The sequence below is a fragment of the Loxodonta africana genome, chromosome 23 (genome assembly GCF_030014295.1).
Source record: "Loxodonta africana isolate mLoxAfr1 chromosome 23, mLoxAfr1.hap2, whole genome shotgun sequence".
Taxonomy (NCBI): Eukaryota; Metazoa; Chordata; class Mammalia; order Proboscidea; family Elephantidae; genus Loxodonta; species Loxodonta africana.
In genome coordinates, this window is record NC_087364.1 from 1706357 (window position 1) to 1732645 (window position 26289).

The following is a 26289-nucleotide window of genomic DNA, read 5'->3' on the forward strand; positions in this document are numbered from 1 at the left end:
ACTTGCCTGAAAGGCTCCTCAACCAGGGGAAGATTGATGACAAAGACCTTTCTCCAGAGGTGACAGAGAGAGAGAGAAAGTCTGCCCCTGGAGCTGACAGCCTGAATTTGGACTTGTGACCTACTAGATTGTGAGAGAATAAATTTCTCTTTGTTAAAGCCATACACCCGTGGTATTTCTGTTACAGCAGCACTAGATGACTAAGACACATAGCACCTGGTATGGCCCCCTGTCACCCAACTACAACACTTGGTGTTGTGCTTACCTATGTGATAATCTGTCCTACCCCCCCAGACTGAGAGCTCCTTGAGGGCAGGCTCACATCAGATTCATCTTCATAATTCTCTGCACCTGGAAAGTGCCTCGTGCATAACATGCACTCAATTCCTGGACATACACTGTGGTCTTGAAAAATGTTTGCTGATGAGTGAATACGATGACTGTCAAGTAACTCTAAAGGGAAATCATTACTAACGTGGATGAGTGGGAAGACTGTGATTCATATAATTCCAAATTGTTTCCTCCCAAACTCACGGCCCTCTAGTTGATTCTAACTCACAGCGATCCTATAGGACAGAATAGAACTACCCCATAGGGTTTCCAAGGCTGTAATCTGGAGCGGTTGGTGGGTTTGAACTGCTGGTCTTTCAGTTAGCAGATGAGCACTTAACCACTGCACCACCAAGGCTCCTGTTTCCTAGGTCAAATTTAGCGCTTAACGTCATAATTCTCCGTTTTACTGTGTCTGAGTTAACACGGGGCTCAAATGCCATTATGTCAAATGACCATTTATTGATGGCTTACTATTTGCCAGGCCTTGCAAGCACATTAGATCATTAATCCTGACTATATCTCTATGAAGTTGGTATTATCATTTCAAACTTACTTGTGAGGAAACAGATTCAGAGGTAAGGACATTTGCCCAAGGACACAGAGCTAATACGTGATAGCCACGATTAAGCCTCAATTTTGTCTGAGTGCAAATCCTATGCTGTTTTCCACGTTGCTGTGTTGCAGTTTAATGGAGATCAGAAGTACTATCAATACCATATTGACTAGCTTTTCACGTTCTCTCTTTTTTTTTTTTATTTCTCTATGAGGTGAAAATGCAAATGGTCAATTTTTACAAGGATAAATTTCACCTTTTTGTTTAATTTCTAACACAAAGAACAGAGTTTCTGCTTCTGTCTAGGTGAATACTACAGTTAAATTTGCCACTGAAACTTGAGCTTTTCTGCTTACTGAAATTCCTCCCTGTAGTTTGAATTACTTGAATGCACGAGGTTTCTAAATCTCTTCCTAGGTTAAAACACGCTCACCTAGGTTTCGCCCTATACTGTTACGTAGAAATAAAAAGAATAAAAGTTGGCCTCTGCTTTGAATATTTTTACGTTGCTCTTAACAGCACTATTCTAGTGTTCGTGGGTTTTATATGACCATACAGTATCTTTGCTCTATAGATTCTGGCATTCAGTGTGTCAGGTCCTGGGGCAGTCCTTTAGGCGTCTAGGATTCCCGTTTTTGTATCTTAGGAGTTGGAGGGCTAACACAGAGTGCCACTGCTGGCACTAGAATCATCTCTAGGTAGCATTTCCGGGGTGCTCAGAGAGAAGACAATGCCTGGGTGATACTCTTGTCAGTTTCCCCGTCGTCAAACCCAATCTTACGTTCCCTCCAGGCTCTCACAATGTTTCCCCATCGGGAACAGGCCTGACATTGCAATTTCTCAGAACTGCAGCTCTGCAGTGAATGCGTAATTCCTGAAGCTGCAAAATCTAACAAAAGCTGATTTTTCCCACTGATTTGACTGGTGGACTATTTCGGGGCTTTGCATGTGATGACCTGCTGTTCTTCACAAACAACATCTTAAATGTGCTCACATGGCTGTTCTCAAGTGGCTGAGGGCAATTAAACCTTTGCAACTGCCCGTGGGGCATTCAGGATTACTCAGAGTCCAGGGTCTCTGTCACAGACAAATTTTCCCCACAGGTGACACTTAGCAACGTACCACGCAGCAGTCTGCAGCTTGGTTTTGAACTCAGAACCCATTTACCACCAGAAAGCATCGGTGTTACCCAGGGTAAATCTAGGGATACATTCCAGCTCACTCTGAGTTATTTGCTTTGTCTTGTCTTGTTAATTTATTTTTTCAACTGCCTCTTTTTTTTTTTTTGGTGTTTGTTTTTTCAGATTTACAGATGAAAAGCCAATTTAGAGGAAAATGTGGCAATCCCAAGTATGATTTTTTTTTTAACTATCAGAAAAGATTATCTTTCTCTGTCTTTGGATACATCGCTTGTTTGTGCTCTTTATATGGTTTTTCATATTTGTTAAAATTCTTGATAGTGTTATTTCGGCACAAATTCCCAACCTGGCTGCTAAAGAAGGCAATTCCTCAACTTTCTTTCCTTCTCCCCAACCTCCCTCTCATCCTTCACCCCAAACTTCAGTTTCTGTTACTTTTCAGAAGAGCACCACAGATCTCATCCATGATGAACGGCCTGGTTTATCACCCAAATGACTGTTTCATTCCTCTACCCGATGGAGAATGGGGTGAAGTGACAAACAGCCTCAATATCCCCTGCATCCTGCTTCACACACACACAGGCACACACACACACACATACAGGCACACACACACACACACACAGGCACATACACAGGCACACTCACAAAAGCAGACACAGACACATACAGGTACACACAGGCACACACACAGGCACGCACATACGCACAGGCACACAAGACACACACGGGCACACACACAGGTGCACACACATATACACCGGCACACACACAGCTGCACACACATACACAGACACACACACAGCCACACACACAGGTGCACATACATACACAGACATACCCGCGGGCACACACACGGGCACACACACAGGTGCACACATACACACAGGTGCACACACACACACATACACAGACATACACACGCAGGCACACACACAAATAGATCAAGGTTGATGGGTTTCAAGAATATCAGATAGGGCGACATTTCCTGGAGAGCCTGGGGAAGAAAGTCCAAGGGAGAGCAACCTAGAATTCGGCCCTTGACTTGTTTCCTGTGGAGGCTGAATTGGATTTATAGGACAGATCCTCTTTTTTTTTTTTTCCTCTTGAGCAGAGTCTATCCAGCATTCTCCTTAGTCTTGCATCCAGAGGAGGAGCACTGAAGACAGCCCAGGAAGTGGGAAATGTACGTATTCTACCAAAGGAGATGAATTTTGATGGACAGCTCATCACACAGCACCAAGCGCACGTTCCCGGGTTGTTAGCCCCCCGGCGTGCGCACCTCTCCTCCACAGCTTTGTCCACTACAGTGTACCATTTTTAGCCCCGAGGGCTTCTCTTAGTTCTTGGCCTTCTCATTTTCTCATCCCTGGACTGAGAAGAGCGCTGCCCTGCCTTCCTCCTCCCCCATCCTCCTCCCTCTCCCACTTGTTGCGGTGGAGGCCTGAGACGTGCTTGTTCCGCCGCTGATTGTAAAAGGGTTTGACTTGCAACTGACCCCGGGGTCAGGACTTTCTCTCTGCTAATCCTGCTCTCTTTAAACACAAAAACACTCTGCCCTCTCCCTCCATCAGTCATCTTAATCCCCTCCCCCCGCGGCTGACACCCCGCCTTGGCCTCCGAGGCAGCGCAGTGGACTAACCGTTTGTTGGGGGGACTCCCCCTCTACAGGCCTCGGATGAACCCCAGCGCCCCCTCGCGCCCCCCGCAGAACGTGGGGACTTGGGCAGAGGGAAATCAGGGGCCAGTGGGCCGACTCCCAGGCACCTGCCTGACCCAGACACAGTCTTGGAGAAAGCGTCCTGGGGCTGGGGCAGGACCGAGAGGGGGCTCAGGGCGCAGGCAATGGATGGGGAAGAAGAAACCGGGACCTGGATAGAGACAAAGAGAAGAGCTGGGGAATACAAAGAAAGGAGAGTACATGAAAAGCAATTGGGCATTTGAGTCAAGTGGAGGCGTGAGAAGGAAGAATGGAGGAAATGAAGAAATGGAAAGGGACGATGGATGACTAGTGACAGGGACGCGAGGTACCACAACAGTGGAGAGAGAAACAACCGAGTGGGGATGAGAAGGGAAAAACCAGGAAATACTAAGCTGTTACAGAGCTTAATACAGGGCCAGACGCGGAGAAAAAGGGACTTGCAAAGAGGAGGGAAAGGCACAGGAGAAATGAGGAGATGAGTAGGGGGCTGGCGTGGGAGAGCCCTGAGCCTGAAGAAGGCCCGGGCCTCGCTTCCCGCGCCGGGACGCATCGTTGCGCTTGGGGCCCGGGGGCCTGGGACACTGGCCGCAGAACCACCGCCTCCCGCCGCGGTCTTCGCTTTGTTTCCCCGGGGGCGAGCGGGCGGCTGCCGGGCGCTGGGCCTCGGCGGGGCTAAGCGTGGTCCCGGCGAGTGGAGCAGCGCACGGCGGGGCGCAGCTGGAGAGGAAGGACCGGGGGAGGGAGGTGGGAGGAGGAAGGAAGGAAGGAAGGAAGGAAGTGCCTCGCGCCTCCCGCGGGGCCTCGCCTTCAGGCTCCAGGAGGCGGTCCAGGGGGCTGGGAGCCGCGAGGGGAGGCGAGCGGGAAGCGTGCGGGGGCTCCTTCGCATCCCCCGCCTGCCGGCACAGGGCTCCGCGCTCGCTGGCCCACTCGCCGGCCCGCGCTGGGCTCCCGGCGCGCCGACCCCACCCCTGCAGGGCTAGGGACTGCAGGGCCCCGGGAGGCGCAGCTCGTCACCCCGGGGGTCCTGCACCGCCCCCCCCAGCCCCCAACCTCCTCCCCATCTGGCCCGGCCTTTCAATCCCGCCAGATAGTCACGCTGGAAAAAGAGCTGCAGCCAAGGCCAAGTTTGCTTCACTTGAAGTTTCCAAGGAATCAAACCTATTATTAAATTCTGCTGCAGACATCTCTGGTGTCTCTGCCCAGGGGCCGAGGCTGCGGAAGCGGAGGTTGGGGAGCGAGGGAAGGGGCCTGGCGGGAAAGAAAGTGGGGGTGCCCGGCGGGTGAGGTCGTGGTGCCAGAGCGCAGGCTGTGACCGCAACTCGCTCCTCCCAGGGACATTTTCTCTGATTAGCCAAAATTTTCCAGAGACTAAAATCCTCGTCGCCCAGTCTTTGTAGGGAAAATGAAATGCGTGGATAAAGTTATTCTTCTCCCACATACATTATTTTAATAGACCTGTCAGTCATGCTACCCAACAAACACCTGCAGATCAAGCAAGCTGTACCAGCAACGGTTTTTAAAAATTAATTCATTTCATCTAGGTACTTGGGAGGGGTGGGTAGTAAAAAAAAAAAAAATTAGTAGGGTAGTAGGGGTGCCAAAATCTAAACAAAAAAGGGGGGGTGGAGTGGGTTAAAAACAAACAATAACAACAAAAAATAACAAATAACCCTCAAGAAACTGTCCTTAAGACCCGGCCTGGAGGAACTGTCCAGTTAGGACGAATTTAGGAAGTTGCTACCCTACGAAGTTATTCAAACTTTGTATAAGATCTCAAAATGGTCTTGCCGCGTTCTTCACACGGTTTATTAAAAAAAAAATGGAATAAGCCATGAAAACAGCACCCTTGATTGTGGAAATGAAGTCATGATATAGTAATTAGAATCATATAATATTTCATTAACGAACATTCCTAGCACCTTGGCAAGAGCCGAGTCTGCAGTCGGTGGAAGCGTCTCCAGGGCCTAGTACTTTCCCCACGAATTTAATCTGGAGAGACACTGCCGGGTCGGTGGGATCTCAGTCATGAGAAATGAATCCCAGCTATCTCCACGCCTTGCCCCCTCCTGCACTTGTTTTAAAATTGAGTCATTAAAGAATTTGTTTGCTTTTCTCCACATCATTCTAATCAACCAAAGAGAAAGGAAATAATGGAAATAATATGGCTTGGGGCACCTGGCACTGAATATTTTAGCCATGTATGAGGCACAAGCTGTAGAATGGCAAACTCTAAGTTCACCTTCCAGGAAAGGGTGGACAGCTTTGCCTGCAGTTTCCAGCATACCAGCTAAACTTTTTATAGACCTGTATCGTTTAAAGTGAGGCCAATGGCCTCTACTGAAAGCCAAACTACTTATGTGTGAGAAGCTGAGATATCCATGCCAACGGTTGGACATAAATACACACTCGGGAATATACATATGTGAGCACAGTTAAACGTTTTCCTGCTACTGACGTAAGCACAGGGAGATGTCGAGATATGGAGTCCACAAGAGAAGAGCTTCTTCAAGCCAAACTTAACTCTGTGCCTTTCAGAGTGCAGTGGCCTGGCCCTGAAAGCTTGGTGGTGAATGAACAGGGCATTACAGGACTCTCGAAAGCATCTCCCAGAGGGACTGCGATTGACACTTGTCCCCAGACTATTCCATGACGACGCTCTACTCAGCAATCCATATGCATCCAAACATTTTTTAGAAACCAGTTTCACAAAGGATCAAATCGCTAAAAAAAAAAAAGAAACAAAAAAAAGGGGAGGGGTTATTAACTCGTTAGAAAGCAGTAGACATCGTTCTTGGAATTTTTGCAATCACTTTAACAAATGAGTGGTTTAAGCAAAATCATCAAAATGACTCCAAAAAAAAAAAAATCACATGTCAATTGCCAGGTTAGCATTATACTTAAAGTGTAACGGTGAATGCAGATGGAATTCTGTTCTCATTAGCCGCCTAGTACATGCCCACTTTTGGAGGGATAATCCATGCTCATTCCAGGACATGAAAAGATGTTTGGAAAACGAGATGGATAGATGTCTCAAGTTGCTGTAATCAACATATTCCAATGTGGACTTTTTTTTTTTTTTGCCAAAAATATAATATCCTAACGTTGACTACTTTCAAAATATATTTGCTACACTAAAACTTTTAAATGCAATATTTAATGCTGTCAGATTACTTGAAGACAAAGTTTTACAGAAAACTTTAAATTCCAGAAAAACTGCAATAATAAACATCTAGAAAAAATATAATTAAAAATTTTAAAGCATCACACAACCTCAAGGTCTCAACAGGAATAATATACATGGCATTTTGTGTTCACATTGGTTAGCAACTCGAATTCTAGTTCACAATCGACGGGGGTGGAAGGGCGGGTGTTGGTGTGTGTGTGCATGTGTGAAAACCCTACAAAATTATTTGGCCCTCTCCTAAGGAGGAAGAGGCCAGAGGGAGTGGCTGCGGAGGGACTGAGTGGGCTGGGTGCAGTGCATGTGGCTAACAGATTGTTTGTGTTTCCTTGAAGTCAATTCCAGATAAATTCTACTTGCAATCCTATCAATTACAGGGGAATTGGGGGCACCCAGGCCCCAGCCAAGGTCTTCACCCCCCATCTTTGGCCTGGCCCAGCCACTGGGGTCTCCCCTTCTCTTTTCCTCTTCCAGAGCAGAGTTCGGTGCAAATCTGAGACTAAGATCAGCCTGAGCCACAGCCAGCAAACGAAAAGCAAGCAAAGGGCCAGACTATGAAACAATTCTTTTGTGTGATTATTTCTCGTTTGGTATTAACACTGGAAACTATATAAAAGAATCTCGCTCTAAACCTGTTTTATCGATTTTTACTTTCTTTCCTCCATTTAATAAAGCTTCCTGAGAGTCCTACTCTCATTCCCTGGGGTTCTGCTATTTTTAGTTCTTGTGATAATTTATCGCTCTCCTCTTCCAAAAAAAGATTTACTAATTCTATTTTGAGGTCATAAAACATGCATACAAAATTAGCACGTTTCGAATTTATGGAAAAACGTTTGCTTTTTCTCTTTTAAATTTATTGACTCAAAATTCAAAGCATCTTTCGGGGGTTCTTTTTCGTTTTAGAAGAACGGCTTTTTAGGAAACTATATACATAATCTGAACCCTCCTCCTCCACACCGCAACGCCTAAAATAAAAATTTCACAAGGCATTTACAAGAAATGATACAAAACAAAAAATGTAAAGTTTCAGATACAAGAAGTTTTACAAAACCCAGAATATAACGTCTCAGTCTAAGGGGGGGGGCGCTCTTTGTATAAATTAACAAACAAAAAAAGCGGTAACAGCTACAAAAAAAACTTCCAGGTGTTTGGATTTGCCTTACTACAGATATAACAAATGAGAATTACCCGCCCATCACCTTATCTCAGGCAAGAAAAAGCCATAAAGAAGCGACGCCAGGACGAAAGTTGCTGCTCCAGCGGTCATATAAAAGTTGCCATTGCCTCTATTTTTGTTGTCTTTTTGTCCTCTTTAGCAAATAAAACGCTTCCTGCCTCCTCCATGAATGATAAATACTGTACAAAAAGTCTCAATAAAACACCCAAGTTCAGTCTAAAACGCAAAACTTGCTTCAACAACGAGTAGCCCCCAGGAGCTTCTAAAAACGGAAGTGGAGGAACGATTACCTTCCCTTCCTCACCAATGTTTCCATTTTTACAAGAACATGAAAACATTCTGTACAAAAAAGAAAGGCCGGGCTGGGCTGGGGCGGGAGCCCCGGCTGGAGAGCCAGGGCGAGGGCCGCGCCGGGAGCGAGGTCCCCGCCTGTCCGTCGTTCCGTCCAGCACGGCCGCGGCGCCCGCTTCCCCAGGCCGGCCCGGTGGGCAGTGTGGCGTCCGTCCCGGCCGCCGGCGCCGCGCGGGCCCTAGATGTGCGTCAGGGGCACCGTGCCGTTGACCCCCGAGCCGGCGCCCTGGTAGTGCTGGGGTAGCGAGTGCAGCCGGCTCTGCGCCGCGGGGTCGCCGCCCTCGCCGGCGGGTAAGTACATGCTGATCATTTCGCGCAGGTCCCCGGGGCAGGGCGCCCGCGAGTGCGACGTGACGGGCGGGCTGACGCTCGGCTCCGACTTGACCAGCGAGCCCAGAGCGCCCAGGGCGCCCGACGACGCGGCCGCCGCCGCCGCCGCCGCCACGGCCGAGTTCTGGTGCGGGCCTCCCGCGGCGGCAGCGGCGGCGGCGGCGGCGGAGCCGTAGGAAAGGCCGCCGTAGCCCGAGGGCGACGCGCTCATGTAGCCCTGCGAGTTGGAGATGGGGCTGTACTGCAGCGCGCCCATGTCGTAGCGGTGCATGGGCTGCGGGTTGTGCGGGTGCGGGTGCGGGTGGTGCGGGTGCGGGTGCGGGTGGTGCGGGTGCGCGCCGCCCGCGCCCGGGTGCTGGCTGTAGGCGAGCTGCGCCTCCTGCATCATGGCCGCGGCCGCCGCCGCCGCCGCCACCGAGCCGGGGTAGGCGCCGTTGGCCCAGCCGTTCATGTGCGCGTAGCCGCCGCCGGCCGCGCCGCCCGGGCTCTCCAGGCGCTGGCCCACGCCCGCGGCGCCCACGCCCACGCCCATGCCCACGCCGACGGCCGGGCCGCTGCCGCCCGCGCCCGCCGCCAGCAGCCCGCCGGCCAGCGAGTACTTGTCCTTCTTGAGCAGCGTCTTGGTCTTGCGGCGCGGCCGGTACTTGTAATCCGGGTGCTCCTTCATGTGCAGCGCGCGCAGCCGCTTGGCCTCGTCGATGAACGGGCGCTTCTCGGCCTCCGACATCACCTTCCACTCGGCGCCCAGGCGCTTGCTGATCTCCGAGTTGTGCATCTTGGGGTTCTCCTGGGCCATCTTGCGCCGCTGCCCGCGGGACCACACCATGAAGGCGTTCATGGGCCGCTTGACCCGGTCCTGGTTCGCCTTGGTGCTGCCGCCCCCGCCGCCGCCGCCGCCGCCGCCGCCGCCGCCGCCCGCCCCGGCCTGGCCCGTGAGGTTCGTGGGGGCCTGGGCCCCGCCGGGCGAGTGCAGGTCTGTCTCCATCATCATGCTGTACATCGGGGCGGCTCTCGGATTCACCAGGCAGAAAAAGCCTCAAGCATAGAGGGCCGAGGGCGGGTGGGGGGAGAGGGGTTCGAAATGGAACGAAACGTCAGGGGGGTGGGGAAGGTCCTAGCAGAGAGACTAATGGGGGGGGTGGTGGAGGCAACAAGAAAAAAGAGGAAAAACACACGCACTCAACGCTGGTCAGATTCACAGGTGGAAAGTTTCTCCTGGTGCAGAAACCACTTGCCAAAGACAGTGAGTGCTGGCTCTGTCGCCGCCGCCGCCGTCGCCGCCGCCGCCGCAGCCCGGTCGCCCGCGGCGGAGCTGTTCAAACAGGTGCAGTTGTTGCGAAGTTGCTGCTCCACTTTCGGAGGCGGGAGGGAGTTGGTGGCGCCGGGCCCGGCCCGGCCCGAGGGGTCGCCGCCTCCCCGCTCGCCGCCGCGCGCGCGCTCCCGCCTTTCTTCCTCCGCTCTATTCTTCACCGGCCTTCAAACTTGGTGGCCACAACTCCTGAGAGAGAGGCGAGCCGCCTGCAGTCGCATCTGCGGGTCCCAGGTGCCCAGTGAGAGCGAGACGGGGGGTGGGGGGTCTGGTACCCCGCCACGCCGCCGCCGCCGCCTCGGGAACGCGGGATGCAACTAAAACTGAGCCGGGGAGGAGGCAAGGGAAGAGGGGCCGTGCCAGGAGCGAGGGCGCGGGCCGAGGGGGAAGAGAGCCGGCACCTCGCAGCCCGAGAGCAGGAGACGCGGCCGGGAACCGCGCTCTGGCTTCCCTGCTCGCGGCCGGAGCGCTCGGAGCGGAGGCGCAGGAGCGAGGCTCGCGGCGCGCCGGGGCCCCAGCAGCCATACGCCGAGCCCCGAGCTGCCATTAAATGAGTTGGCCGCGGCCAATGGGAGCCGGCGGCGGGGGGACTATTTGCATGGCGCGCTGGCGAGTGACGTGGGGCGGCGAGTATATAAACTCGGCGCGGGCGGCGGGAGGAGGGAGGAAGGCAGGAAGGAGGGGAGAGGCAGGGGAAGGAGGGAGGGGCCCGGGAAGGGGGTCACAGCCACGCTGCTTCCTGAGCGCGCGCGGCGGCGGCGAACTCCGAGCTCGCCCTCCTCGCCCTCTCCCCGCCCGCGCGCCCCGAGTGATTAACGATTGGATTTGCCAGCGGAGACGGAGAAAGAAGCGCTGGGGGGCAGGGGGAGGAAAATAACAGCCTCTGGTCAGGTTTAAACGCACGCAATTGCGACCCAGCTCCTCCTCTGCACCCCTCGCCAGCAATACTGTGCCTGCAGAGAAGGGAAAAGTTGGTACCCGAGGCCGGCACCTTGCCCTCTGCTCGTCCGGAGAGCTGGAAAAGAGGGGCGCGCCCTAGGGCGCCAGGGAGACGGTCCGAGGGGGCACACCCCGACAAAATTACCCATGAGTTCTGCTGCTGCTCAGCCCGAACACGGGACTTAGGCAGCCTAGTACCCCCCTCCGACTGCATCCCTCAGTGTCGCGTGCATCTGCAGTGCCCCTTCTCGCAGCAAAGGCATTCAGTCAAGGTCCCCCATAATTCCGGTAGCCAGGGAGCGCTTGTGTAGGGTTATGGCTCGGTAGCTTCCTTCTCTATCAATCAGCCCTTAGCTTGGGTGGGGGGGGGGGTGTCTTTAAAATTAGCCTGGGAGTGTGTAGTCACATAATCTTCCCAACTTTGGCCTCCTCTTTCTCAAATGGAATTTTTGGGAAGGTTAAAAACAAGATCTACCTGGAATCTAATTACTCAGTAACAGTTGAAAAAAAGTTTGTTGAAATCGCAAAAGAATGCTCTAGCCCACGCTATTCTGGAGTGAATCTTCCACCAGATGTTTGTCTGAGAGGTGCGAAACCTGCGTGAACTGCGCAGGGCCCAGCTGAGACCTCTTGCAGAAGATGGGGCCTCAGAACTGAGAGACGGATCCGTTCTCCTGTATCATGCAGACGAAAGGCCTAGTTCAAGGAATGACTAAGGTTGTCATTCTTAAACATCAAAGTGTCTTTGATTTGGGGACAAACGAGATTTTCAAACCTAACCTCAAGAAACAACATTGCGTTCACGTTACCGTTTTCACCCAAATGATGTGAAAGTGACCCAAAGAATTCTTTTAGAAAAGCCGTTTAGCCCACTCGACTATTCCTCCTACAACCTCGGGAAGTTGCAGGGGGCATGGGTATTATGCATCCGGAGAAAATGATGCGTCGTCACAGTGATGGTAAAGTAGAGCCTGAGCCACGCGGCATGACTGACCATCTTATATTAGAAATAAACGTGTAATAATGGGGATGATGATAGTAGTAAGAAGAATGTTTCAATATATTGGGCATTGAACATGTGACATCTCATCTTGTTCTCTCATTTTATTGTTTTAATTTTTGACCTTATCGCTTATCCAGGATAAAGGACGACTGCTTTCTTTCGTCTCAGTCACTGATTATTACTGTATTTTTTTAATTGCAGGATTGCTACAGTATTCGGTACAACAGCAAGTTGTTCTCTCTGCAGATCCAGCTGCTTTCATTTCAGGCCATTCGGCGTCTAACAGTAAACTCATCAAATAATATGTAATTATATTAGAAAGGAAATGGCATTTCAGATTTATTTTTCACTAAGTATCTAGGTTATAGACTCAGTTTTCAGCCACCTTCTTATTTCTCCAATCTAGTTTTTAAATCTTTTGATTTATTTCATGCCCTACCTACAAATATGTTATGTTGCGAATGAACAACCACAAACCGAACAAGAATATTGTTTAAGAATGCTGTAGACTCATTTTTCCTTGGCAATTTAGGAGGCAACGGGTGTGCAGTAAGATCCAGTGTGTTATGGAAAGTCAGCAAGACTGAAATAAAGGAAATGGTTTGGAAATTATAAACTATATTATCCACTTAGCATTGAAAGATCTCTTTGCTCTGCTTTTCTATTTAGATTTTAAACAAAATAGCCTAAGACCCCCTGAAAATACTTTGTGTGAATCAGGCTGGGTGCCTTATTTTCCATATCAATGGAGCAATTTATTTTATAAACACCCTGCTTTATTTTTTGGAACTTGGGTAGCTGACTTTGAATTGGACTACTTTTTGTCTACCATAGACCTGAAAATTGTTTCCAAATATGACATTACCCTCGTTTTCTAGAGCATTTAAACAGGAGGTAAATGGTTTAGCCTCCTATGAGATCATGCTAGTGCTTACCATTCAGGGTGCTCTCCCTAAACCCTTTTTAGTGAGGAGATGTTCCCCAGGCCCAATGGGTGCACACACTATAGGTGCCCATATGCATAAGTATTAACGGGGTGGGGGAGCTGCAGGTGTAACTTGTTGCCAAGTGATAGCTGATTGACAGCTTCAGCCTCTACCAATTACGCAGCGGCAGGGCACCGAGTGGCAGACCTCTCAGTGTCTTCCATCTTGGCATGAGGACTGAGAGCATCCTATTAACTACTGTTGGTAATTGCTCCTGGGAGCCTCAGTTTCTTGCTCCTTCTGACCCCTCTCCCCAGCGATTATTTAAAAAGAGAGAAAACAGCCCAAAAACCAGCTTTAAAAATATCTCCGTCTCTCCCCCAATCCATCTCTTTCTCTCCCACCCCCCACCAGGCTGGCAGGGATAGTCTTTAAGCCGAAGACTTTTCCAAAGGCAGTACTCTTGAGGATTTGAAGAGCGACTATACTATTTCAAAGTAATGTCAGAGAAAGCCCAGACCCTGAGGCGAAGGATTAGTTCACTGTTGATTGACCAAATTTGTTCTCTTGGCAACTCAGAAACTTCACTGTGCCTCTTTGCTCTAAATGCCAGAGTGAAGATCAACTTAGAAATGTGGATAAATAAAGATGCTTTGTGTTCTTTTATTTAACCTGTGGACATAATCCTCAAAGAAAATTCAGATTCAAGCTATCATTAGAGGAAATTATAGATAGGTATTTGTGTATATATGTATATATACATATGTATAATATGATACACCAAATATATACATGTATGTATATGATGTATTTAAACAATTTACAGGAGTCCTTGACTGTCTAATAAATTTAGACCTAGACGCGGAGTCTAATGCCAGTAACTACAGCTTTTAGTTAAGAAGCTTTTTCTTCCCCCCGCAACCCCGTTTGTGTTCACGAGAAACCTGGGAAGCAGGCAGAGAGGGTCACTACAGACAGAATGGCTTGCCTCTAACAATCTTTAAATGAAAGCCAGCTTCCCGACATGCAGAGATGGATTTTCTGTGCCCTCAATCTCCAAACAAGAATGAGAGGGACGGACACGGGCGAGAAGTTTTGGAGGAGTAAACGCTCTTGTCTCCCCGCGGCCACGGCGCAGACAGTTTGTCTTGGCGACCCTGCGCCCTCCCCAGCTGTGCCCAGACCACTGCCCGCCGCCCTCCCAGAGTTCAGGTCCAGCGGCTCCTGGGCCCCTTTGGAGGGCTGAAGCCACGTGAAGGCGTCTCCGAGGGCCTCCCAGGGGCTAAGCCTTCCTGATTCTGGTGTCGCCCAAAGGGCTGAGGCCATATAGTTCAGGGGAGGGAACTAACGAGGGACCCCCAATTCCTAGACGGAACTTTTGAGGGAGACAAGAGTAGTCTCAAGGGGAAAAAGAGAAGGCGACAAAGAAAACACCGAGAGAAAGAAGAGGAAGAACAGCTGAAGCTGGAAGAGGCCTTGGAGGTCATCTCGGCCAACAGGAGGCGCAGACGGAGGAAAACCCGGGAGGAGGGAACGCGTCTGCGAACGTGCGGCCGCGGCGGCGGGGGGCGGAGGAGGCTGAAGAGGGAAACTGCTGCGGGAAGGAGGGCAGGGGCAGAGAAAACCTCGTTTCCTTCTGTTTGGCGGAGAATCGAGAGAAAACTCCAGCCCGGGAGGCACCCCCGTGCGTGTGCGCTGGCCGAGGCGCCGCGCGCGTCGCGATCGCCGTCTGCTGGCTGCGGGGAGAGGCCGCGCCACTGCCACTGGCCCTCGCTGCCCTCGCGGGGACCCCAGTGGCCTCAGGCGCTGGCTTCTGCCGCCTCCGCCTCCCCCGCCACCACCCCTCCCCCCCGCCCCCGCTCTTTCGGTCAAACGCACTTATTCGAGGTTTCCTGGCGCGCGCGTTCCTGTGTTTGTGCGCCAGAGCGCGCGCGGGTTACAGGCCCGAGGTGGGGGGCGGTCTCTCCCTGTTTCCCAGGCGCTCTTGGTCCATCTTCTGAGTCCTGGCCCAGCTAACTAGGCCCCGCCGTTCCTAAAAAAAAGCCAAAGGAGCCAAAGTAGCACAACAGTTTTTTGTTTTAAGGGGGGGGGGGGAGAGTAAAAGAAAAGGAGGAAGAGGAAAGAAAAGAAAGTCGTTTGTAAGTCTGTAACTTCGAGAGAGAGTGTGTGCCTTTCTGGATAATACCAGAGGAAGAGATCTTTCTAACTGCCATCTGCGCCCAAGTCCACCGCCACTTCCTTGGGCTAAAAACACATCCTCCATTGGAGGTTGCTCTGGCAGCGTTTGAGTGAAAAGGGTAAATAAAGTCCCTCCCCTTGAAAGCAACCAAGAGTTTCTTTCCAGAGATTAGAGTGAAGCTCCCTAAATTCACAATCGAAGAGCAAACAACACTGTGTGTGTATGTGTGTGTTGTGTGTGTGTGTGTGTGTGGTTGCTGTACCTCCCAGCTCTCTGGGTGAAAGCGTTTGGAGAATCTCTGGAGCTTTCGAGTAGGGGCTCACCCTGTGAGCAGTGCTCACACATATAATTCAAATTTCACAGCTGACCTGCTCTGAAAACCTCAATCAGCTTCTAATTGAAGGGAAAACAAAATATTGCTTCCCTACAGCAGAGCTAACGATTTAATCATTATATCAGACATTATAGCTTTTAATTAGGCTAATGCTGATACTGTATGGAAAGAGATAATTCAACACAGTTCTTGATGAATTCTGTAATTGGGTTAACGGCGGAGCAGTTGGGAGAGAGACGTCAATATTCAAGCTGCGTCTGTAGCCACCAGGTTTATGAATGAAAGAGAGAAGACAAGGAGAGGAAAAAAGGGCTGGAACCGGAGAAAAGAATTGCGCCCTCCGCCCCGGCGGAGCTGCCGGCGCTTTGGAGGGAGGGCGGCGGGTGAGGGGAACGAAACTGGACGGCCCGCCGGGGACCAGGCCTCCCAGGCCTGGCTGCAGAGTACCGGCTCCTACTACACGCGCGGCCTGCCTTGGCCCTTCTCTTGCTGGAAACTTTCCGTCAAGACTCTCAAGCAGGCCTACCATGCCCCTTAAACCCTGGGGCTGGAGTTTCTTCCCAAGATACCCACATCAAACCAATCGGAGCGCGGCATTAGCACGCAATCCTATCGGGTGGCCTTTAAGGAAACGAAATTTGCCCCTGCTCCCAGTCCTCTGCCGGCCAGGGGAACCAGCCGGCCAGGTAGGAGCACCCAGGGCCCCGCGCGGGCCGCCCTAACTTGCAGATGCTGGGAAGTGCGGTCGGCGCGCGGGGCGCAAGGGGACTGTTGGCACCGCTGCCCGCGCTCTTGTACCCACGCTGATTATTCAGAACTGGCGGAAAGGTCAACTGGGGCGGGGTGGGGGGGTTGTCCTGGCTAGTGTCCAGTGGCCTGGCTCCCTTGGCCTTGCCATTGCCTGGCCCTGGAGCGGCAGACGACGGACCTGATTGGCAAGCAAACTGCCAGGTCCCGCTTCCCTTTCTCAACGGGTCACTAAGGCTTCTGAAAGTGAGCAGGGAAGAGGAAAAAAACAAGAAAAACAAAAACAAAACTGTTCTGACTCTCCAATGGGAAGTGAATTGTTCACGGGACATCCCTCCTGCCGCCCATCTCGCCCTGGGTTAGAGGCGGTTTCGGGGATATCCTGGGATGCTGCTCGGCACCCCTCAAGCCTTCCCTTCCGGGGGACGCTTATCTGCCAAGTGCTGCGGGCAGGAGCTCCCCCTCCCTCTCCTGCCTCCCTGATTTCTAGGTCTTGCAAAAGTTCAGCCCAAGTAGGTGAATCCGAGGAGCTGAGGCTTGGCCTGTCAGGAGAGAGTTGGAGAGCCTTGGATTTTGAAGAGAATCTGCCAGGGCCTCTAAAACTTGGTTGAGCTGTTTAGAAAAGCCGCCTAAGCTGCAGCTTCTTCGGTTTTAACACAAATGATTTCAGGGTGTGATTTTTTAGTACCTTTTATATATCTGCCTCCCATAATTTTTTTTTCCCCTTACTCCTTGGCTTAACTAGTCAGCACAATATTCCCGGCAAGATAAATACACTGTATTGTGACTCCTCCTTGTCTTATTTTGTCAGTAATTACTGCAAAATTAAATGGGTCACTGCTGAAGTTGCATTTACACAAACCCTGGTAATTAGCAGTTTGAATACACCTTTTTACGTTGTACAAAAGTTGTAATTTTCTACCACGTGTAGTTTTTTATTGATAAAGAATGCTTCTGTTACATGCAATAATAAGAATACAAAGTCTCTAATCCGAGCAGTAGGTGTGTTTCTTTATAAGATAGTGCAAAGAATCAGCCCAAGATGAAACTTTTCTGAACATGGGGGAACTTCACACTATTCAAATTAAAATTGGCAGAATAGACACATCCTAGTTTTTTAGTACACAGGACTCTGATTAAACTACATGGCCTGAAGCAAATGTCTAAAGCAAAAATCCTTGGGAGAAGCCGATTTAGCTTCTTTCTGTTAACCACACAAAAGGAGCCGGGTGGTGCAGTGATTAAAGTGCTCGGCTGCTAACCGAAAGGGCGGTGGTTGGAGCCTACCAGCCACTCTGCAGGAGAAAGGTGTGGCAGTCTGCTTCCACAAAGATTTACAGCCTTGGAAACCCTATGGGGCAGTTCTACTCTGTCCTTCAGGGTGGCCATGAGTCGGAATCGATTGATGGCAGTGGGTTTGGTTAAACACACGAGCACTGGAGGCCCCCCTGTTCCTCTAAGTGTCCTGGACAAGGTGGGATTGGAAACACTAGGTTGTGGTAACATTGACTCAGAAGAAATCAAAAATTGTTTCAGGCCAATGCAAAGTGTTCCCCTCAAGTCCAAGCAAGACAATGACTAGGGGAATTGATGCCCGGGTGTGTGCAAGAATAAAAAAAAAAACAAAAAAAACCGGCCTTATGAGTAAACACAGCCCTTTCTCATGTTCTCTCTCATTAGCCCCCAAATAGAAAAGGCATCGCTCACAAGAGGAGACAAGTCATAAGGAATTTCTATCTGAAAAGAAATAAAGTGAAATCAGAGATGCTTTTTCTTACAGGCCATCCCAGTTATTGCAAATTAGATTAGCTGCAGAGGCTTCAATATAAACATGGCACCCGGTTCACACTGAGTGAAAGGATCACTCACTCCAATCTCTCCTTTCATCGAAGCATCTCACATAAATTACATCTTGTCCTTTAATACACTTTTCAATGAGATTAAAACATCACTTTGACACAATTTCAAGCCTTTTCAGTCGCATGCATTGCTTACTTCAGAAAACAGCAAACAAGAGCAAAGTGGATCCATGTAAATTGTCAGGCAATGGGATCCGGCTTTAAAAAGCCCACGCCACCGCCCTGTGGTCCAGCTAATAGATGGCCCCTGGGCTCTATTTTAATGCCATTTATCTTACCACGCAAAGACAACCAGCTGTCCTGTGAAAGAAAATCAGATTTCCATTAGATTGGGTTGAGGCATAGTGCGCACTTGAGAGAATACGCTTGTACCATTCATTCTTGAATATTTTGGACTGGCAGCCTTTGGACAGGAGGATGGGAAGGAATTGACCCCTCCCCACAGGGCACACGAGACCCTGCCCTCTAGGACACTAACCTTTCAGAGAGGGTACCATACGAATGAGATAGGAGGTATGGCAGATCAGGGACAGATCTTTTCCTCCCTCCCTTCCTTCCTTCCTTCCATCATTGAACCCTAAATCTTAATCAAGGATGGTGAGGGAAAAAAACTAGTGAACATAGGGGAGTCTTCTATAAAACTGGCTACAGGGAGATTGCTGCTACCTCCCCCAGGACCCTCCCAGTCAGAAACGCCCCATTCCAGCTCTTGGGCTCCACCTCTCCCCTTTATGGACTGACCTGTCCTTGGACTGGCACCCATGGCTCTGGGGAATGGCAGGCCCCCAAATGGACAAAGACCCTCATAAAGCAGCTGGGGAAGGGTATTTGAATTTATTTAAGGGTAGGGATCTGTGCGTGCTTTTAAAAATAATTTTATTTCAGCGGTCTAATATTTTGTTTAACGTTCAGGACACACAGGCTTGTTTGTTCTACCTGCCTTCCATTGGGTTATATCTGCCATCCAGCAGGTGGGCTAGCGACCCGGAGCCTCTTCCCTCAAACCCCCGCACAGCTTAGGCGGGAGGCCCCCCCTCCCGCCTTCTCCTGCTCGTGGAGACAAGGGTGCATATAGTCCAGACGTCCACGGTCCTTGCGGGTCACTCGAAGGGACGCCCTTTCTTTGGATCTCTTTCTCCCCTGAGTTCACGCGCAGTCTCCCACGCTCGGCGCGGCGTTTTCTCTGTCCCCTATTCTGGCAGCTACAGCTTGGAGTGGACCCTAGCCCGAGGGCTCCGGTCGTCCACACGTGGCAGGTGTGTCGTCCCCTGTGTGCGTCCAGGGCCCTGGCCGGAGCCACCGAGCCTACGTCGCCCCATCCGGGAAGGAAAGCTGGTAGCGCCGAGGGAGAGGGTGGGGGGCAGTGGGCACGGAATTCCTCTCCTGTGGCTTTCGGCCTTAACCTGCCCGCGTCCGCAGTCCCATTTGACGGCGTCGGGGTGACACTAGCCCGCGCGGGGTGCTCGGGCTGCTCGCGGAGATTCGCGCTTCCCCCTCGGTCGCTGGCGCCACAGACCCGCCCAGCCCCGAGGGGCGGGGGAGGCCCTGCAGGCAGGGAGGTGAGCTAGGGTAACAAGGTCGCAGTCCTGGGGAAAACAGAGCAAGGACCTGAGTCCCCCAACCCAGCGGGAGGGTCAAGCCCTCAACCTGCCCGCCTGGGCAGCTAGCCCTGCTGTTTGTAGATCCAGTGGCAGGGACTCCTCAGGGTTCTTTGGGCCAACTAGGATGCCGTCAAGTCCAGGTTCCCCTCCCCACCCCACCCCGCCCTTCACAAAGGAGCTTCCCAAACGCGGTTCCCATCTGCAGCTCCCGGAATCAATGCCATAAAGCGAGCTTTTAATGGGTTAATTGACTGGCGGCTGCTATCGTGTTTAAACACCTGTTTCTTGAAAGGCGAGGCAGCCAGACCCCGTCCCTGCCCCCAATCGATAGCTGCCAGTCCTGCCTCGCGCCTGTTGATGGCCTCCAGCAACCACCATCACCAAAAATCCATTTCACCTTTTAAACTTCGTAACCTTCCCTCCCTGCTGGCGGCTTAAAACTTGGGGGAGAGAGGGAGTGGAAGGGCCAGGCGCCGGCTGCTCGGACTAGGCGTGGAGATTCTGGAGCTGCGCGTATTGACGGATGGAGCAGCCCGTCATTATACAGAGTGACACCGAACGGGAATGTGATTTCGCAGGAAGGAGGGAGGAAGGCGGTGAGTGAGTGGAGCGCCCGCGCGGGTGTCACCCCTAGCCAGGGCGCCCCGCTCAGCAGGCGGGGCTTCAGGGCACACCGGACCCCCACTTTGGGTCGCCCTCCCTTCGCCAGCGTAAGAGAGGAGTCGTGTCGCACCAGCGAGGCTTCCAGCCAGGCTCTGGGGCTAGAAGGCGTTCGCTGTGTGTCAGGGGCTCTTTACCTATTGATTTTTTTTGGTACTATTAATACAGTCAAGACCGTCGGTCAGTCAAAGTTAAATTGATTCTTTGCCTAAAACAACATTTCACTAAATGGCACCACGCTTCAACATGTTAATTTTTAAACGCAATTTCAAGCCGCTGGGTTGGTGCTCTGCGCGGCCTGGTGCGGCGCAGTGTGCGTGGTAGGGCTGGGGCCCGGCGTCCGCGGGGCGTGGGGACTGAGCCCGACCTCGCCCGGTGCGCCTCTGGGGAAGGGGGCTGAGGGGCGCGCGGCCGGGAGTAAGGGGGAGCCGCCGGGTCTGGGCTTCTAGCGGACACCAGACTCGCCCCCAAATCAAGCGGCTCGGCCTCCCTCCCCCCTCTCCCCTAAAAGGGCGACCCAAGGAGGAACAGAGTCGCGGGCCCTTTGGGCGGCAGCCAATCCAAAAAGTCGAGGATGGGGTGAGGCAGTGAACACACAGATTAGAAAAGGACAAATGTACCCTCCGAACTCGAGTCCACTCGCAGTGGTCACCACATCTACCCACCTGTTCTCTACTGAGGACGGAAAGCTGCGGGGATCCTCCCTCCCCACCCCGGCCCCCCAGGGTAAAGTCGCTGTCGAGAGGTCCGCGACCCTTCCCCAGTGCCTTTCCCAGCCCCGGCCGGCCAAAGCCCCCGCGGGAGTTCGAGACACTTACAGTTAGTTCCTCCTCCAGTTCCAGCCTGCTCCCTAGAGCGGGTCGGGCACAACCTCGGCCCAAAACACGCCGCCCGTGGGCACCTTCAGGAGCCCCGGCACGGCGCATTGGAGACCGGGAGGCCTGAGTGTTCTGCTCACGCCCGAGCGCGGCGTGCTGCCCTAGGACCCCGGCCTGGGCCCGGCTCCCGCGCGGCGCCGCCACCGGAGACGCGGGCGCCCGGCGCCACGCGCACGCACACACTCACACGCACACATCCGCGCACACACCGCTGCTCGCACACACACTCGTACATGCACACACTCTCTCTCCTGTCCTCGCTCACACACTCCCGGACCCACACACTGCATGCGAGAGAGACAAGAAAATGAAATTTATTATTGATAGAAAAGACTTTAAAGACAATTTCAAGTTATTGTTTCTCTCTGGAAAAAAAGGGGATCCTTCCACATAATGAAACGCCTTTTGTGTGGCGCCGAACAATACCAAACAAGTATTCTAATAAATAGCCACTTTTTTGTTCCTACTCGACAGTGAATAGAATTGAGCAGTTGGTTAGAGAGCAGCTGGGACGCCGCTCTGAGCTGGGAGGTGGAGCCCAGTCTCTCGTCTTCCTCTGGCCGCTCACTAGTCCCCTCTCCCTCTCCTCGGTCCCCTGCTCCTCTCCCCATTCGCTCCTCACTCCACCTCTGCACGCTTCCCTCCGCCCGGCGGCCTTCCCTACCAGCTTCCCCACCACTGCTGTCTCCTGGTTCTCCCTCCCCCGCGTCCTGGCCCGGCTTCGGATATTAAGGCCCTATGAAACCGCTCTGCCCTGAGAAGCTCTCCTTCTCGCCTGCGCCCTAAGTCATTCGGAAGTCTTCTTTCCGCCAGAAAATGGTTTTCCATTCCGGCATCGCTAGTCTACGGTGTTTCGCCTCCAGCTCTGTTCCCCTTTTTCCAACCTCTGGATGGGAGGATATCGCACCCCACCCCCCAGTCCAAAGTCACCTCAGTTATTTATTTCATAGGGCTTCTCAGAGCCTTGTCCCCCACTCCCATCCCCCGCCCCCGCGGTTTTAGGCTCTTGCCTCTTGAGGACTGGGCTTTAAGCTTTATTTTTTTCCACCCAGGGGGTACCTTGGAGGTGGGCACCGCCGCACCAGGGCTACCCCCACCCCCCCTCCTTACCCTCCCACATCCTCGCCACCTACCCCAAGTGCCCTCACGACTAATGACAGCTGCTGAACCAGACAATGTCTAAGGATTAGTGTTTTGGACACAAAGCTCTCCAGGTGAAAAGTTCCCATTGCCACGCGGCCTGGCGTTCCCCTGCGCGCGCGGCGGGCGGGGAGCCCGGCGGGGCTGCGCTGGGCCCGGAATGGCTGAGGCTTCCTGCCGAGGCCGGGCCACAGCCACCCCAGGAGGCGATAGCCTCGCGTCCGCCCCCCGCCTCGTAGCGCGGACGCTCGCTGCGCGTCTTGACTCCCTCTGCGGGCAGCCCCCGGACCTCTCCACTGGAGGACCGCGCTGCCCTCCCACCTGCATAGGCGCGCCCACCTGGAGCAAAAGGACAGAGGAAATCCCTTCTTCTGAGAAGGCGCTGGGGTTGGAGCCACAGATCAATCCTTTTTTTATTTTTTTTGGTCTCTTTTTCACTCTCAGATGTTAGCACTTCGGACTTAAAACCGCCACCCTCTGATAATCCTTGGAAATGTATCAAAAGCAAACATGAACTGCTTTCCCGAAACTGGTGACGAATCCCACGTTTTGCCCAAGGGACTTTGAACCCCTCTCACTTGAAGGAAAGATATTTACCAACATTATTGAAACACAGAAAAGTACAAGTACAGCATTTTGGAGCATCTCAAGTGCTTGTCACCCCCCTAAATATTCTGGGGTGTATGCTCGTGTGTATTCATCTATATATCTCTCTTGGACAAATGTATGATTTTTTTTTTTTTCGTTGCTCACAGCTGCAGTTTTCAGGAGATCCTTGTCTGTTTGGCTCTAATAGCGGAGACAAAAAACCCACATGACTTTTACTCAATGGATCTTAATCTAGGGAAACACTGTGTCATTTGCAAATTATTTCTTAATCGGACTAAGCTATTTAGAAGTACAAGGAGAGGAGTTAGTGCTTTGGAAATCTCCAAAGAGCTCAGATTTTTTCTTTAGGGATACCCTTTTCCTAGCAGCTTCTCTTTCCCCAAAAGGTACGTTGGTCTGTCAAACACAAAATAAAGCAGGTACGTTTCTTTACTTGGGGGAATTAATTTTGTTTGAAATCTACTTTTGAAAAATTGTATTCCCTTGGTGTTTAAGGTAATTTAGTCCAGTCCTCCGAGATGTCGGTAACAACAGGAAGAAAGTTTGGTTCTTGACATTTTTAAAAAATCGGGCTTGTGTTGAGAGGAGAAACAGGAATCTGGTGGCAGGCAAACGCTGGAGAAACACGTTGGAATTGGATCGATTCCAGCAGACACACTGAAAGCTTTTTCCTTTTGTATGGAAAATGGAAACATTTTGGAATCCAGATTTAAAACTTTGACTTATATTTTACGTGTTAAATAACTGAAAGATTGGGTACAACAGTGCATAAAGCTTCAAAACCTGCAAATATTTGAATGGTTTTTGTAAGTGGAGCAGCTGTCAGTCAGCTGGGTTTGACAGGCTGCCACAATTTTGTCACTTAATAGTGGGTGTCAGGCTAAGTGCAAAACACTCTGGCAAACAGATGTCAAACCCCTATCTCGTGTAAATGGGGGTTGTAGAATCGCGTTTTAACCCACATCCAGGTCTCGCAAATTGGAACCAGTGTGTAAACCGGGTAGGCAGCGTAGAGAAGGCCCGCGCTCTTACAAGTCCTGGCTGGGCCCTAGGGTTGGAGACACAACCTTCCAATTCTGTCAAATCAAGGTGGCGCCTGCATGCCCCCGAAGCAGAGGAGAAGCTGGGCGCAGGGCATGGGGGAGCGGACAGAGGGAGTGGAGGCCCAAGACGAGTACGAACGCCACCACCTAATCTCCTCCATCTCTACCCTTTTTCCTCTTGATCCCCACCCCCAGATCGTGGCAGCTCCTGTAAATCCTTGGAGGCCAGGCGAGAGACCTAGGCTGTCCCGCGCTTTCTGCCTCCAGGTTGGCTCTGGGCGCTCCCACCAGACCGAGCTTCTCTGCCCAGCGAGCTCGGCCTCCCAGCCCAAGCCTTTCCTGGGCTCTCAGTAGGGAAACGGGTGGAGGCGGTAAAACACAAAGTCCCAGGGACTGGAGCCCGGCCGCACTGCCAAGGCTAGCTCTAGGTGCCCGCGGCCACAGCAGACCTCAGCAAAGCCCGAACCACTTGGAGAGCGGGGCGGGCGCACCGGAGCGCTTTATTTCCCGTTGCCCGGAGTCGGAGCGTCTGGGTCGGAATTGGCTTTTCCTCACTGTTGGGTGAAGAGGGATGGGGCAAAAAAGACCCTCAGAGTCCTCGCCAGGGCGAGGGAGGGAGGGCCGGTAGCCGAGGCGCAAAAGAAAATGGTCTTTGTTCAGGCATCCCAGAGGCGGGCTCCCAGGGGTGACTCCTTTCTCCCTCAAGCTTGCTCCCCTCCCCGAAAGTCTGAACTGTCCCTTTAGTCGGAAGGAAGCCGAGCTCTCCTCGGTGGCGGCTTAAAAAAATACTACACTCCGGCTGCAGCTCGCAGAGTCGGGTGTCCTTTGTATTCACAGTACTGGCGCACTGTAAATACCTGGGCGTGGTCGTGGGATGAGCCTTCCGATACATTCAGCTCTCTGCAGATCCCTATAGCGAATGTATCATTCTGCATTAAAAAACTATTTATGTTTGCTCACTCAGAGCCGTAGTCATTCTGAAATGTCTTCCCAAATTGTCACTTCTCTCCGTGACACCTAACTCCTATGGAAAATAGAAATATTTATAGGGATCACATTCCCTTATGCCCGTGTCATAACAGATTACTAATTTTTGTTGGTTTTTAATATTATAGGTTATATTTGACTTAGTGTTTAACTCACATTTTCCTTTTCCTTTGCACAACTATCCTGCTAACTCTTCATTTCGGGAACTTAAAATTGAAGCTGGAAGGCCAAAACAAAGTTTTGATCATACTACACAATATGATGAAAGGTGAATTGCCGTTATAAATATTAAATAAAAAATTCTCAGGGCTTTCCTTTGCATTTCACTCCACATTGCATATTTTCCTCATGACAGGTATTAAAAAAAAATTATTATGGAATCTTTAGGCTAGTGTCTATTTTGTAATAAATACAGGTCAAAAACACTAATTTTAATTTGCTTTGCTGTAAGATCAACCTGAGGCTCACTCTTATTTTCCCTGAATGCCTACCCAGTTAATAAATGCTTGAAATAAGAGCCTTACTTGTTTCTCATATTCACACAGAAGGAATGCAATCAAAACATAATTTAATGCAAACAACAAAACCCTCTTAATTTTTAAAATATACAGAATATTCTATTGGGACGGAGGGGTGGAGCTTTTAAGAGAACTAAGATTTGTCTCTGCCCATTGATTTTAATTGGATTTTAATGGAAAATCAGATTCATTAACTTTTTATTAAAGAAACATGAAGGACAAAACATTTAGAATTATCAAGCATGAATACCTGATTACCAGCCCTTATTCCTGTCCAGGCATTTCCCTTTATTAGGGGTCTTTCTTTTTATGTATAGCTCTGAATTACGTTCTAGCGTCTTTTCTCTTCCATCTATAGAACTCTCACTAATATTTTTTGTAGGGCTGATCTGGTGGATGTGAGCTCCCTCAGCTTCTGTTTGTCTGGGAATGTTTTAATTTCACCCTCAGTCTTGAAGGATAGTTTTGCTGGGTATAGTATTCTTGGTTGACAGTTTTTTCTTTCTTTCTTTCAGCACTTTAAATATAACATTCCATTGCCTTCAGGCCTCCAAAATTTCTGAGGAAAATTGGCATTTATTCTTATTAGGGATCCTTTGTATGTAATTGTTTGCTTCTCTTTCACTGCTTTCAGGATTGTCTCTTTAATTTTTGAGGGCTTAATTATGATGTATCTTGGTGTAAATCTCTGTGGGTTTATCCTGCTTGGAGTTCTTCAAGCTTCTTGCATTTTTAGATTCATGTCCTTCATTAGACTGGGGAAATTTTCCATCATTATTTCTTCAAATATT

General features: G+C 51.1%; 1 protein-coding gene across 1 annotated transcript; it reads right to left on the reverse strand.

Moving 5' to 3' along the window:
• Positions 1–8555: 8555 nt before the first annotated feature.
• On the reverse strand, positions 8556–9766 carry SOX1 (SRY-box transcription factor 1). The gene has a single exon (XM_064275668.1). It carries the CDS (start codon positions 9764–9766, stop codon positions 8615–8617), a length of 1152 nt encoding a protein of 383 aa, XP_064131738.1. The 3' UTR covers positions 8556–8614.
• Positions 9767–26289: the final 16523 nt, after the last annotated feature.

Bases quoted from the DNA above. Each gene is read 5' to 3' on its own strand.
- SOX1 (XM_064275668.1), bottom strand. From the start codon at position 9,766: ATGTACAGCATGATGATGGAGACAGACCTGCACTCGCCCGGCGGGGCC.